This window comes from Zootermopsis nevadensis, unplaced genomic scaffold (assembly GCF_977971745.1).
Source record: "Zootermopsis nevadensis isolate Lab colony 2312 unplaced genomic scaffold, Znev_1.0 Znev_ptg000013l, whole genome shotgun sequence".
In the NCBI taxonomy this organism is placed as follows: domain Eukaryota; kingdom Metazoa; phylum Arthropoda; class Insecta; order Blattodea; family Termopsidae; genus Zootermopsis; species Zootermopsis nevadensis.
The window spans coordinates 152,848-165,865 of record NW_028259145.1 but is presented as its reverse complement, the minus strand read 5'-3'; the positions used below and the strand labels follow the sequence as shown (position 1 = coordinate 165,865).

Below are 13,018 nucleotides of genomic sequence, written 5' to 3'. Positions count from 1 at the left end.
TTCGGTAGATCCTGAGTTCAAACACCGGCCCTGCGACCTGCTGTTTTGATTCAGGCTTTTCGTTAGTCCCTCCAGGTAAATTCCATATCTTCCATTAGGTCACAATTCCGATTTAATATTCACTACCATCCTCTTATTGGACGCTACATGGACTAAGCTACTGAAAGCGTCGTTTAATGTACTATAATGAATAAATTAGTTATGAAGTCAAAATTGCACCTTGCAAATGTATTTATGTCTATACATGAAAGCTTGCAGAAAAATTTTTCATAGCTCCTCTATGATTGTCCAGACCAAAATGATAAAGGAAATATCTGCATTTATACGAAAGCTACGTCTAGTGCAGATGTTGACAAGTCCTTGGGCAAGGAACTTGGAGTGCAACTATAAACTATAAATTTACAGTGCAAGTGTCTGAAGGTCTCTTTGGTTTTCTTATATAAGAGACCTCAGCCACAATTAAAATACAAAGGCGAAAGGCAAATGCTTACGAGTTTCAAACTTTTCCGACTGAATAAAAAAGAGGACATTGTGATAAAGAGTGAGGAGGTGTAGGAATAAATCAAGGAGAAAGAAGATGTGCCTAAAAGAAGTTAGAAGTGTAAATTACATTCCTTCTCTCTGAATCAAAGACAAGCGGAATTTTTATGCGTCGTTCCCGCTTTTATTATCGGTGAGCAAATCCTATTATTTTTACTGCATTAATCCAGCGCCACTGCCGACGAACCACGATTCCGACTTTTTAATGAATGTCGTCATAAAAATACTTCGTTAACTTACAATTCTCTCCTACTTATTACTTTGAAATCTAAGGGTTGGCCAAAACAAAGACATTGGTGTATATCTGAGTTATTACAGGTTTGTACTAATTTGATGGCGCCTGAGAAAGCTTTCAGTAAGACTATTAGGGTCATTAAATGAAACTGCGATTGGCTGGACAAGTCCCAAGAATGGAAGTGAGAAATGTTTAGTCAAATGTCTGAATAGAGCAAAACGCTTAGAAATCCTGTGTGTACCTGGAAGGATAATACTAAAATGCGTGCTACATAAACAGGGCTTAACCTTGTTGCCCTGGACCAAAAAGCTCTGAACAGTCCATGGACGTTTCACTGACAATATTGTAATAAACATTTTTGGTTGTATAAATGTTAGAATTTGTTTTGCCAGCAAATTTCGGATTTCCGAGAAAGTCTTTGCGCTATTTTGGGTTGGGTATCCATCGTTTCGTATTACTTAGTTATTAATGGCTACACTGCTAGTGTACACAGAATTGTTATTTCCTTTGTAGGATTCCTTGCTTTGGAATAATTCTGTAACACACAGAACATACCCCGATCGGGATTTGAACTCATTTTTTCGATGTTAGAAATGCAGAGGAAATCTCTTTTTCACAAACGTTCAATATCTTTGATATCCAACAATTTCGCCTGTGGTACTTCTTTGTTGGAAACTTTTAGTAGGTCTTAAACAAAAGAATTTAGAATTCTGTCGAGACTCGTGTTTGCTAAAACAGGACACCTGAAGAATTAATTATGTCTGTAGACGTCATATTCCTTCCTTTCATTGCTGTTACCTTGAAAATTCCTTAATATTAAAGCGGTCGCTCGGTCAGACGACTTCATAAAACTCTTGGTAGTAATTCCACGTCAGCGAGGTCTCACCTTCAAAACATTAAGATATATTGAAACAGGCGTTTAAAGATCTTAACACTGAGCTGTTTCAGCTGTCACACGATACTGTCATGATCATAATCAACTAAAACATGACATAAAACAAGCAACAGTATTAAAGTGCAACACGAAACATAAAGTTCTAGGCCCTTGTATCAAAGAAGCAATCGTTAAACATAGTCGATTCTTGCTGTAATTTTAAAAAATCCCACAAAACTCTTATTATTGATAGCGTCGTAATAAACTTTTACCATTCACAATCTGCGTGTTTGAGGAGAAGGAGAATATGTGGACCGAAGAGAGACGACTGGCGGAAACGAGGAGCTTATTAACTTCGTACTTTTCATCGATCATGAAATTAAATGAAAATACGAACAGGACATGCAATGCATTGCAGAATTTCACAAAGTTAAGGCATGAATATTTTAAGGGAAAAGACAACTTGGTAGACCTAAATGTTGACTAGATAATATTAAACTGGTTCTTTAATTTTCTAGGGTGGAAGGGCGTGTGCTGGATTAATTTTGCCGAGGGGCGAATGGCGTATTCACCGCAAACACAGCAACAGGTCTTCTGCTTCCATATGAAGAAGAAGACCTTGGCTCGCTAAGAGACTGTAAGCTTCAGCACGAGGACTATTCCATGGAGTTTGTTATAAACATCGTGCGATTCCCTGCTTTGAATCACATACATGCTGTGGTTAAGACGTCATCGTAAAATTAAAAAAACGATAGATAGATTGTTATCGAATACAACATAAGCTAACACTGAGATGGAATGGAACGTTGTTCAAGAATATCTTAATAATGTTACCTTTAAGAACACATTTTTAAACATGAGAGTAGTGAAATACATCTGAAAAATGGACCGGATATGATGACTGCGTCCAATTTATGTCACAATAGATCCCAATCAGTAAATGAGAAGTTTCTAACTAAATTTGGGCTCTAGCAATTTCTGTCTACATATAAATAATTTTATAATGAAGAGCTTCATCAATCTTATATATTAGTGGTTGTAGGCTATATTATTGTTAACAAAACACAACCGAAATGCTCTTATATGATTCGTACGATCAACGTAAGGAAAATCAGACTTAAGAGATATCTGGCATAAATAGGGGAAATTATAAAAAGAACCTTGAGGGAGTAAACCACGTGGTAGACCTCGACGATGTGTAGCGGTGATATTGGAGAAACAGAGTGTGAAGTCGGAGAATAGATTAATTTCACTCAGAGCACGGACCTGTAGCGAGATATTGTAAATGTGGCAACAATTTTTGGGTTCCAATATAAGCCGGGGAGTTTCTTGACCAGAAATCTACCCGAATTTTAGTTAGACTAACTTTTTTCCAAAATAACGAAAAACTTTCTATTGTGGTTGTAAATTACTAGACTTAATTTAAATTTTTGGCTGTATGAAGTGCCTACATTCTCAGTATACTCGATAAACAAGAATATTTTTTAGAAAACTTTTAACATGTTTGTTAAAATATAGGCCGAAATATTCAGCGCACACTAACAGCAACACAACATAATCAAATGTAATTTTGTCAACAAATCACATTCTCATGAGTACACCTTAATAGTTTCACATTATATACCCAAGGCTTTGCTTAAAGGATAATTATTACGTAACAAAATATATAGGCTATAAGACCATAAAAAACTGTGCACACATAATAATGAAGGCAATATTCCTCCTCGTAAATCTTGCGCTTAAAAGGTCTAATTATTATGAACTCAATAACGCAGCCGTAAGTTCCCCCTCCATCCACATTTTGTTAATAAAATCTAGCGTACGCTTAACCATTCCGGAATAGCACAAAAAGAAATTGTTTAAAATGCCGTTCTTCAGTTCCGTCTTACAGAAATGACGTGGGTCTTCAGTTGCACCGATGTAATCCCACCCTTCGTGATCCTAGTTTTTATGCATCGTGGTTTCATAATCGTGTTGTTTTGCGGTCGACGTTTCAGAGAGATGTCTTAGGCTGATGGTGATTTTTCGTCGAATAATTACGATATCGATTCTGAACTATGAGTCCGGAAATACGTAAAAGGAAATGGTTGTCATCCACATTAAGAGAGCTAGCTAGCCATTTATTTAAGGCGACAACGGTACTGAGTAAAATCACGGCAAATTCGTCATAAGCGGTGAACTCCTGGACGACAATAAAACACGATGTCTCTGGAAGCAGGAATTCCAATCACTGCAATTCGGAATCTGGTGATAACAGTGCTGTGGGATGAAAAGGCCTGTTGTAAGATTCAAAGCACAGAGATAACCATGTGCAATACACCACAGCCTCTTCTTTCCACATTTTCCCCCCAAATCGACATTTACAGTCCGCGACTGTAATCTTGAGACTTGCAAGGAATGCAGGAAGTCCGAAGCGTTAAAGGCTTCCCCCTTCACCCCGCAAGTCTCAAGATTACAGTCGCGGACTGTACATTCGACTTACAAAGTAATAAACGCAGTAAGCCTTCCCTCCTTATGTTTATGGGTGGCGTACACGTAACGCTCCACATATTACAAACTCTGACACTAGGTCTAGGTTGGAAGTCACTCCACGCTCCGTCCGTTTTACCTCTGCCGGGGATCGAACCACGAACGTCCAGCCTGTTGTCAATCACTTTACTGAAGTGTTCGGGTTTGTTATGTAATGCAAAGTGAAAAAAACCAGAAATTAAACAAGCAAAATCTACGTCATTGACACAAGAAGAAAATGCTTATGAAAGTTCATCAGAAACACTTTGCCCATCCCTGAGACATATTATCCACTTTCCTTTTCCACTTAATTTTCTTCCCTGTCTCTGTGGGAGAACGAATTCTCGACTTCATTGCTGATGAGAAGGAAAGAAAGAAAGAAAGAAGTCATTACTGATACCGTCAAAATCTTCTCTTTAATATATCTGCGAATATGAAGGATTAATAGATTACAGCTAAATAATTGTGTTATATCAAATTCACTTTTCCTTCTATCCTTTCCTTAAAATTGAATTAAAGACGAACAGAAAATAGTGAAAAAAAACTGTAGTTTGCAAAATGTTGTAAGTTTTGCTGGCACGTATCACAACCAAATCCTTCAATTTAGAATCTGGACCTAATCAGCGTGGGTTGTCTGACTCAATGCAAAAATGTTACTAGCGCCCAGGATCTAAAAAATTTCTCTAGTGGTGTTTAATCTTCGTGAATATTCTGCTAGTTACTTTTCTGAACCGATTTAAGACTGCTACTGCAGATCTAATGCGCTCAGATCCCAATTCGTAACTGAAACGCTGTCTCCTGAGAGCTAGAAAAAGTAGTCACGTCTATTTTTTTAAAGCTAATACCTGATAATGAGCATGAGCCGGGATAGCTCAGTCAGTATAGTGACTAGCTACGGGCTGGACGGCCGGGGTTCGATCCCCGACGGGGGCAGAGGATTTTTCCTCTAGCCTCTGCGTCCAGACCGGCTCTGGGGCCCACCCAGCCTCCTCTACAATGGGTCCTTTCCCGGGGGTTAAGCCGGCCGGGGCGTGATGCTGACCACTCACCCCCATCTAGTGCCGAGGTCAAGGAAGAGAGGAGCTATACCCCCTCTCACCCCAAACGCCTACATGGCGTATAGCGGGACAAACTTTACTTTTTACTGATAATGAGCATAAAAATTTATAACACACATTCAAGTAAATCTCATACTGAACCAAGTTTTAAATTCTGTTGTTAATATTTCAAAATGACTTACAATTATAGGCTTGCGCTAATAGGTTAGTCAGATGTGGGAAACAAATAGTCTAAATTGCTTAATTACTTATGACCGTGTTAAGTATTTAATCGTTTTAGGTCATGCAATGGCATTCTTTCAACTGGAATTGTTATAGCGTTAAGTGACGTTTGAAGATCGCCGAGTGAGAGGTGGGGAGATCGAATGAGGCAGATTTGGGCTATTTGAAGAAGTTGTTCCGGCATTAGCATGGAAAGACCGAATAAAAGTCTCAAAGTACTAAGTGCCACAAATACTCGTAAAAATAAAATTACTAAATGCATCAAAAGTCATGAGATCACACAACTCGAGTCCACGTGAAATAATTGTTTCCTGAATACTTTTAGCTTTACGCCATCTTTTATCTTTGGTGATTACTACTGCTGTTTTGTTTTGTTATTATTTTGAATCAATTTTTTGGTTGGCCCACAAACTTCGGGCTTTTGGCCGTCATAACTCGACCACAGTCCACAAATCCCACGTTTGCATTGTATTGTTTCACAATTTCTAGACGTGAAATGCCCTCTGAGGTCCCATCTTTATTCTTCTTGGGTCATGAAAGTTTGACAGAAACAGAATGCCCTTTCCGTCTTCCCATAGTGATGCAGTAATGCCACAACTTCTGCTCCTAACATCAAATTCTCTCATTCTTGAAATCTTTTGGCATCCCTCCTCGTTGTCTCTTCACCATCCCACAAGCATAAATTCCCTTCTCTTCAAGGATCTTCATGAGTGGTACAGATGTCAAAATAAAACTTCTTTCAAAATGTTTTGTTAGATCCTGAACCACTCTAGCTCCCAAAAGTTTTCTGTTGTCTGGCCTATTTTTTCAGTATATATCTGACATTCAGACACATATCCACTGTCATTTGCTCATACCCTTACCTTTTACCCCCCTCTTTATGGGATTTTGAGACATGAATTGGCGGAGACTGGAGCTCCCTTTGAATCGAATCATTGATTCATCGACTGACTGAACTTTTGATGGTTTGTAATAGTCCTTGAATGTCGTGGACAACATTTCTAACAATGGACGGATCTTGTAGAGTTTGTCATAATTCTGGGTCGTTTCTTGGTGGCTGATTGCTATTGTAATTCACATGTAAATGGCCAAGGAACCATTCAAAATGATTTCTGCTCATTACTGAAGCTACAAAAGTGTCTCTAATCATTTCATCATATGACAAATAGTCTTTATTGCTTGGCAGTTTTTTAATTCCCATAAGGATATTGATAGCAATAATTTTTTTAATGTCTTTACCTGTTGGTTGAAATTGTAGGCCACCACCTTGCTTCTGCGTAGCATACAGGTTTGTTTCAAACACTAAATGATTTATAATGGCATGTGTAAACACAGAATGAAACATATCAATAGGAGATTCACAAGTGTCTGATATGTCTGTAATGACATCTTCAGTTTCACTACTGGCATCTGAAGTGCCTGATTCTAGTTCACTGGGAATTTCATCAAATACTGCCATTATTAATTTGTGAGTCAGTTTTCCCCCCTTTCAAAAATCTTCCTGATGCCATGATATTCTGGAGGAAAACAGAATGGAAATGTTCAGTATTCCCACTGGTTAAAACTTGAAACCAAACATAACTGTCAATATTGTAAAGCATCTTACATTTAAACCAATGATAATATATAAATTAATTCATGACAATATAATATAACCAGTAGGATTATTACAAAACACTCACCTAATTATTCCAAATAGCACTGACACAAAATCAAAAGCTTACAGGTTCCAACACAACCAACTCTGTAGTGGCAATGCTTTTTCACATGGCTGAAGCATGCCTTCAAAGGTACTGAGTACCGTGGGTGGATACAAGATGGCAGCTCTATGTTCCAGTGGGTTTCGTGAAGAAATCGCAAGGTACTGATAAATTGATTTTCGAAACTGTGGTTACGCCACGAAACCTCTGGGGCTGAAAGAGTTATCCTTATTCGTTTTCTTTGGGTCATGCAACCACTGAAATTTTGTTTGCCATCTTCGATCTATTAATTTTGAACGCTCTTCATAAAACCATGGTTTATTTTGCATTCTCCTGTAGTATCACAGTTTCTCTTTGGCTGAAATTTTGATCCAGTTTCTGACATTTTCCCACTCCCTGTTGATATCCACACTTTCGTTATCTTTATACGTTTCTAAAATCTGAAACCTACTCGAGATTTTAAATTGATATACATTGATTAATACATTAGATTCAGGTACACAACACAGAAACCTGTCGAAGAAGAACTGATTCACGCATAAGTATACACGAACGTGTGTCTGGATTTTACATAACCATATATTATACGCACTTTGGAAAAAAGTTGTTATAGCAGTACTTATGGCATGACATCTGACAACCTATTCGCATACAGGAAAGATTATAGTATAGAAATCGAAAAATTCGTTTGTAGGGAAATTTTATTCCTGTCGTTTCTCTTTGATACAAGCCTGTGTGTTATTAAGGATGGCGGCCGTGGTGTTTAAGTGAATGCTTGGAATTGTTGTTTTAGCATTTTTAATATATATTTTAGAAAGATGAGCAGTACCAACCCACTTAAAATATGCCGGTTGTGTATGTCGAAAGAGGGAGTGATGGTACACATCTTTGAATCACCCCAAACAAAGGAACAACCGGTTCCGTTGCCAGTTAGAATAATGATGTGTGTTTCTATTAAGGTTAGTTTGAAAACTTGATTAATGTATGTGTAGTAATCATGTGTTTCGGCGAATGATTTTTGTAATCTTAAAAGTGGCGGACAAGATAAGATGTTTCTAATAATTATTCATAGTATTCTCAACCTTGTGCATTACTGATTAATTTCTTGATGGTAATGGTGAAACATTCATGAACTGTCAAACCTGATATAATTTTGGTGTTCATTAAAAAAGATTTTGATTGTAAAATTATTCCTACATTTATAAGGAATGTTATGAACAATCTTCAAGACTTTATTTATGAAAGTAGAGGATTGATTTACAATTGATGCTTGTTTAACCTAAATACTTTGACTAGGTTGTGGCTGGTGATGGTCTTCCTTCGAGAGTATGTCGTCATTGTATTCGTCAACTGGATAGGTGGTATGCCTTCAAGCAGAAATGTGAGAGTTCAGATGCTGCACTGCGTCAGTTTGCTGTGAAGCCGAAACCAGAGTTGGTTTTGGTAAAGGTGAAAATCACTTTTTAAACCTGCATGTACTGTTAAATTACATTTGTCACTCATTATAAAGGCATATTCAAAATATCCTGGAACTGAAATGTTGTAATTCTGATATATTCTAATGTATTTGTAGATTTATATAAAGCATCAAATTTCTTAATAGTTATTATAATATCTTGTTGTCAGTATTATTCTTCCTTCTGACAAAATTATACTCTGCGGGTACGTTGCATAACCGCTGGTAATGCCAGTTCAGGTAAAGAACAGAACATTCATACTTCAACATTTTGTGCTTATAAATTGACTAAATAACAAGAGGTGTATATATTATGGAGTGGGGGGAGCTTGGCCATATGCAGGCCCCAAGGTACCAAGGGCCACTTTCTGCCTTCATGCAGTCTGGATTTAACTGTTAATATTCTTATTTTTATTTCTGTTTTATATATTTATTTTTTAATACCAAATCACATATATTTTTATTTCTTGCCATATACAATGTATATTGTGTGCCTAATAATGTGAACCATTATTGTCTGGTTGTAGTGGTTTGAAACTCCCATTGTTAGACTGCTGATCAGATTTAAATTATGAGTAAGATTTGAGGTTTTCATTTCAGTGAGTCCAAAGAGTCTTCTGGTTTGTAGCACCGTGAGTCTGGTAAAAGTTTACAAATTGATGAAGTACTCTCGGGTTACAAGCCGCGTCACGTGTCTGAATGGCAAATAAACCACATCTTCTGCCTGCCGATTCGGTTTATCCACCATTCAGCCACTTGACACGGCTCGTAACCCGAGAGTTTTTCGTCAGTTTCAGTTGCCTCGAAAGCTTCATTCTATACATAAGTTTACAAATGTTTCAAAGGTCTTTGCTGACTCCATTATCATGGCACTTATTGCCTTGATGATGGAGGCAGCAATGATCTCTGAAACATTGGTAAACTTCTACCAGACTTCATGGGGCTACAACGCAGAAGATAGTCACCTTCTTTAATTATGAGGTTTAACTGCGTGCTACCGCAACATGTTACCTGATGTGGCAGCTGGATGGATTGTTCATAAAGGTGAATGAAAGACTTTTGCATTGCCAATTAGTTGTTGAGTTTTGTAAAATTAAATAAATAAAAGGTTTTGAAATTAAATTATTTATTATGGGTGTAAGCGTATTTAGAGTTTTTATGGTCCTAAACTCTGAAGCTGCAACCACGTTGGTAGAAACATTGCTGTGTTAATGTAGGTACTTAAAAATAGTGGGATAGGTTAGATTTGTTTAGTCGGTGTCAGTGTGATCTTTCTTTTTACTAATATCGTCAACTGAAGCAATGGGTTTGGCTCCAAGCACATCCTTCCACTTAACCTCACTATCAATTCAGCTGCCAGCTTGCTGCTCGCTTACTTATACTCCCGCTGTCCGTAGAAAGGGCATCTCACCTTCACTTACGATGCAGCTGCAGAATGATTTATAACTTTCATTTAGGTTATGTTCTATGTGATTAGTCATTTCAGTGATGAATATGAAATTAAGACTCTTTCACCTTTCCACATGTATTGCAGTTCTCAGCACAGTCCATTTAATTTGTAATACCCTGGTATGAGGTATAAGTATGGGCAGACTAGTCGGCCCACGAGTGACCATCATGGGTGGTTCATAGTGGTCGTGATGCCAGTCTTGGCCGCACCACGTTGAAGACATTTATCTCGGGTTTCAGTTCTCGATAGGAGTTAAGGTCATGCAGTTGAGTACATAATCAGATGCATTTTCAGTTACTAGTAGAATCTCTATCAATTTCCTAGTTTTGTGATGTCACGCTCACGCTAAGTTGTCTGCCGATACCAATAATGTTCTGAGGAAGGTGTGTTAGGGAATCAAAAGCCTGTGATGGCTCTCGATACCATTATCTTATTATCAGAGCTTCAATAACATGTTCAACTCAGATGCACGGGCATTATTATAGATACTGCATGACTCTCAGAAATGCATGTACCAGGTTCAACCCTAACATTTATTTCCGTGGGTGTACAAGGGGCATTGCTCACCAGTAAATGTGTTGTTACAGGATGAATGTGAAAAGACTGGTGACGTTAAAGATGATAATGATAATTTTCATGATGACGATGGTGATGATAGTATTGACGAATCTAAAGATGAGCTGAAAGTAGAGATAAATGAAGAACCAGACTGTTTGGATATTGACATAGATCTGAAACACGATGAAAATGATTCGTAAGTATAACATTTACTGACACATTTTTCTGGATTTTGTTGGCCCAGGACAGGTTCCGGTGGAGGGCTTTGGTTAATTCGGTGATGAACCTTCGGGTTCGGTAAGCCATCTAGTTAGTTAGTTAGTTAGACACCATTTTCTGGGACCTGTTTCTTCTGTCGTTTAAAATCCAAATGTGGTATTACCAATCCCATTTTGAAGTTGTGATTTATTTAAATGTGTAACTGATAAACTCCGTTATTGACTTTCAGTGATTAGCATTCCTGCTCCATATTTCGCAAGTCCTGTATTTAAATCTTGGAACTAGAGACCAGTCTTCGTGACCGGTGTTTTTATGGTTTTCCTTAGTCCTTTCAGGTATTCCACATTTAAACTTAAAATAGTCCACAACTGAATCCTCCCACTTGTTTCCCTACCATTCAGTGCTGTGTAACCTGTGCAGTTGAAGAAGTGGCATTCAATAATATAAGACTCAATGAATCCAAGGTACAGGTTCTTTCTATAGGTTGTTCTGTCACTATTAAAGCTTCTTTAGTTGTGTTTATCTGTTAATAATCCAGTAGTGTTTCCCCATGATATGTAACAAGCCTTTTGTTCAATATTTTGTTGGAGGAGCTGCCTTTTTGCCCTCCATTTTATTGTCCTGTTGGTTGTCTGTTCCGTTCATCAAACCAGACAGGTTTGAGTTATACCCATGACAAAGCTGCCTTGGTGAGCAGTGGGTCTTTGCATGCATGCTACGCAATGACTGAACTTGTGCCCACCCCTGGGGCACATACATGCACCTACAGAGATTTACTAGGTGCAGTCACCCTTGCTTAACCCTTGTCTCTGACCACCGAAATTTGTCACTTTATAAATTTCCCTACCAAAACTCTGTATGTGTTTCTAGCTTCTTCAGTATACACTAGCGGTATGAGCTGTATGCCGAGCCCGCGTCACGCTCAAGCTGGCAGTATCATGAAGAAAAGAATTCTGTGTGAAAGTGGTTAATTTTAAAATACTTTCATATTGTCAGGTTGCACTCACAAGTGAACTCTTCAGCAGAAGAGCATGGCAGCTCAAGTCTAGGAGAAGATGTCAGTCCGCCGGCAAAGAGGAGCACCGCAAAGAAGAAGCGATCAGGAAACCGCACCCATCAGTGTGATGTTTGCCAAAAAGTGTTCACTCAGGCTGGAGACCTTCAGATTCATAAACGTATTCATTCGGGTGAACGACCTTACATCTGTGACAGCTGTGGGAAAAGCTTTCCCTCGTCATCGAACCTGGCTCGGCACAAGCGCACGCATTCTGGCGAGCGTCCGTTTGCATGTCCACTGTGCGCCAAGCGCTTTTCAGTTCGTAGTGCTCTACGGGAACATGAGAATGTTCATTCAGGTAAAAAACGTTTCTTATGCCAAGAATGTGGGAAGAGTTTTGCTCAGAAAGGTAATTTGAAGATTCATGAAATGCTTCATACAGGAGAGAAACCACATGCTTGTCAAGTCTGTGGAAAGTGCTTTGCTCTTCGGGGTAATCTCAAGGACCACCTTAACATTCACTCGCATGAACGTCCTTTCCAGTGCACTCAGTGCTCTAAACGGTTTACACAACGCTCCACTCTTAAGGAACACCTAAAAGTGCATTCTGGGGAACGGCCATTTCCCTGCCTCCTGTGTGGCAAGAGCTTTGCATACCGCAAGACGTTAAAAATTCACATGAATATTCACACTGGGGAGAAACCGCACCAGTGCGAGCTTTGTAGCAAGAGTTTCTCTGAGCGCAGTCATGTAAAGCGGCACATGAAGATACACAGCCTCATGTAACACTTCCTTTGCTTTTGCTTCTGCTGCAAAGATGACAGTGTTAAGGGACTTAGGACTGCAAAGCAGCTGTCATTTCTAAGAAGGGATTGAAAGGAAATAAAAAAATAAGAACTTCAGTGGTTCTCGGCATTTTCTTGTTCACATGCCGGTACACAGCGGTGGGCTTTCTAATGACTGATATCTTATTTGTCTCACCTTTCTCAGTATAAATTACAGTGTACAAATCTGATTTCTACTAGCTCATGTAGACACGTTTATTTAAAAAAATATAAATGAATCCTTTGGATCATATTAATGTGAGACGTGATCACCCAAATTGAAAATTTGTGGTTATATATTGTGCTTGAGCAGTTACAAAATAAATTAAGTTTCTGGGACATGGATGTCCTCACTACTCCGCCAGCTGTGCGAATTG

The 13,018-nt window shown here is 38.5% G+C and overlaps 2 protein-coding genes across 2 annotated transcripts in view; one reads left to right on the top strand and one right to left on the bottom strand.

Moving 5' to 3' along the window:
• The window catches only part of LOC110838519 (uncharacterized), a 581,802-nt gene extending 574,560 nt beyond the window's left edge, over nucleotides 1-7,242 (bottom strand). The window contains exon 1 of the mRNA XM_087348332.1: nucleotides 7,120-7,242. The gene's annotated coding sequence lies outside the window, so the exon portion shown is untranslated. The remainder of the gene's footprint in view (nucleotides 1-7,119) is intronic.
• A 610-nt stretch (nucleotides 7,243-7,852) lies between these two features.
• On the top strand, nucleotides 7,853-12,978 carry LOC147873826 (uncharacterized). Its single transcript, XM_087348328.1, has 4 exons — nucleotides 7,853-8,096; nucleotides 8,434-8,586; nucleotides 10,631-10,797; nucleotides 11,817-12,978. Exons 1-4 carry the CDS (start codon nucleotides 7,956-7,958, stop codon nucleotides 12,601-12,603), a joined length of 1,248 nt encoding a protein of 415 aa, XP_087204454.1. The 5' UTR covers nucleotides 7,853-7,955; the 3' UTR covers nucleotides 12,604-12,978.
• Nucleotides 12,979-13,018: the final 40 nt, after the last annotated feature.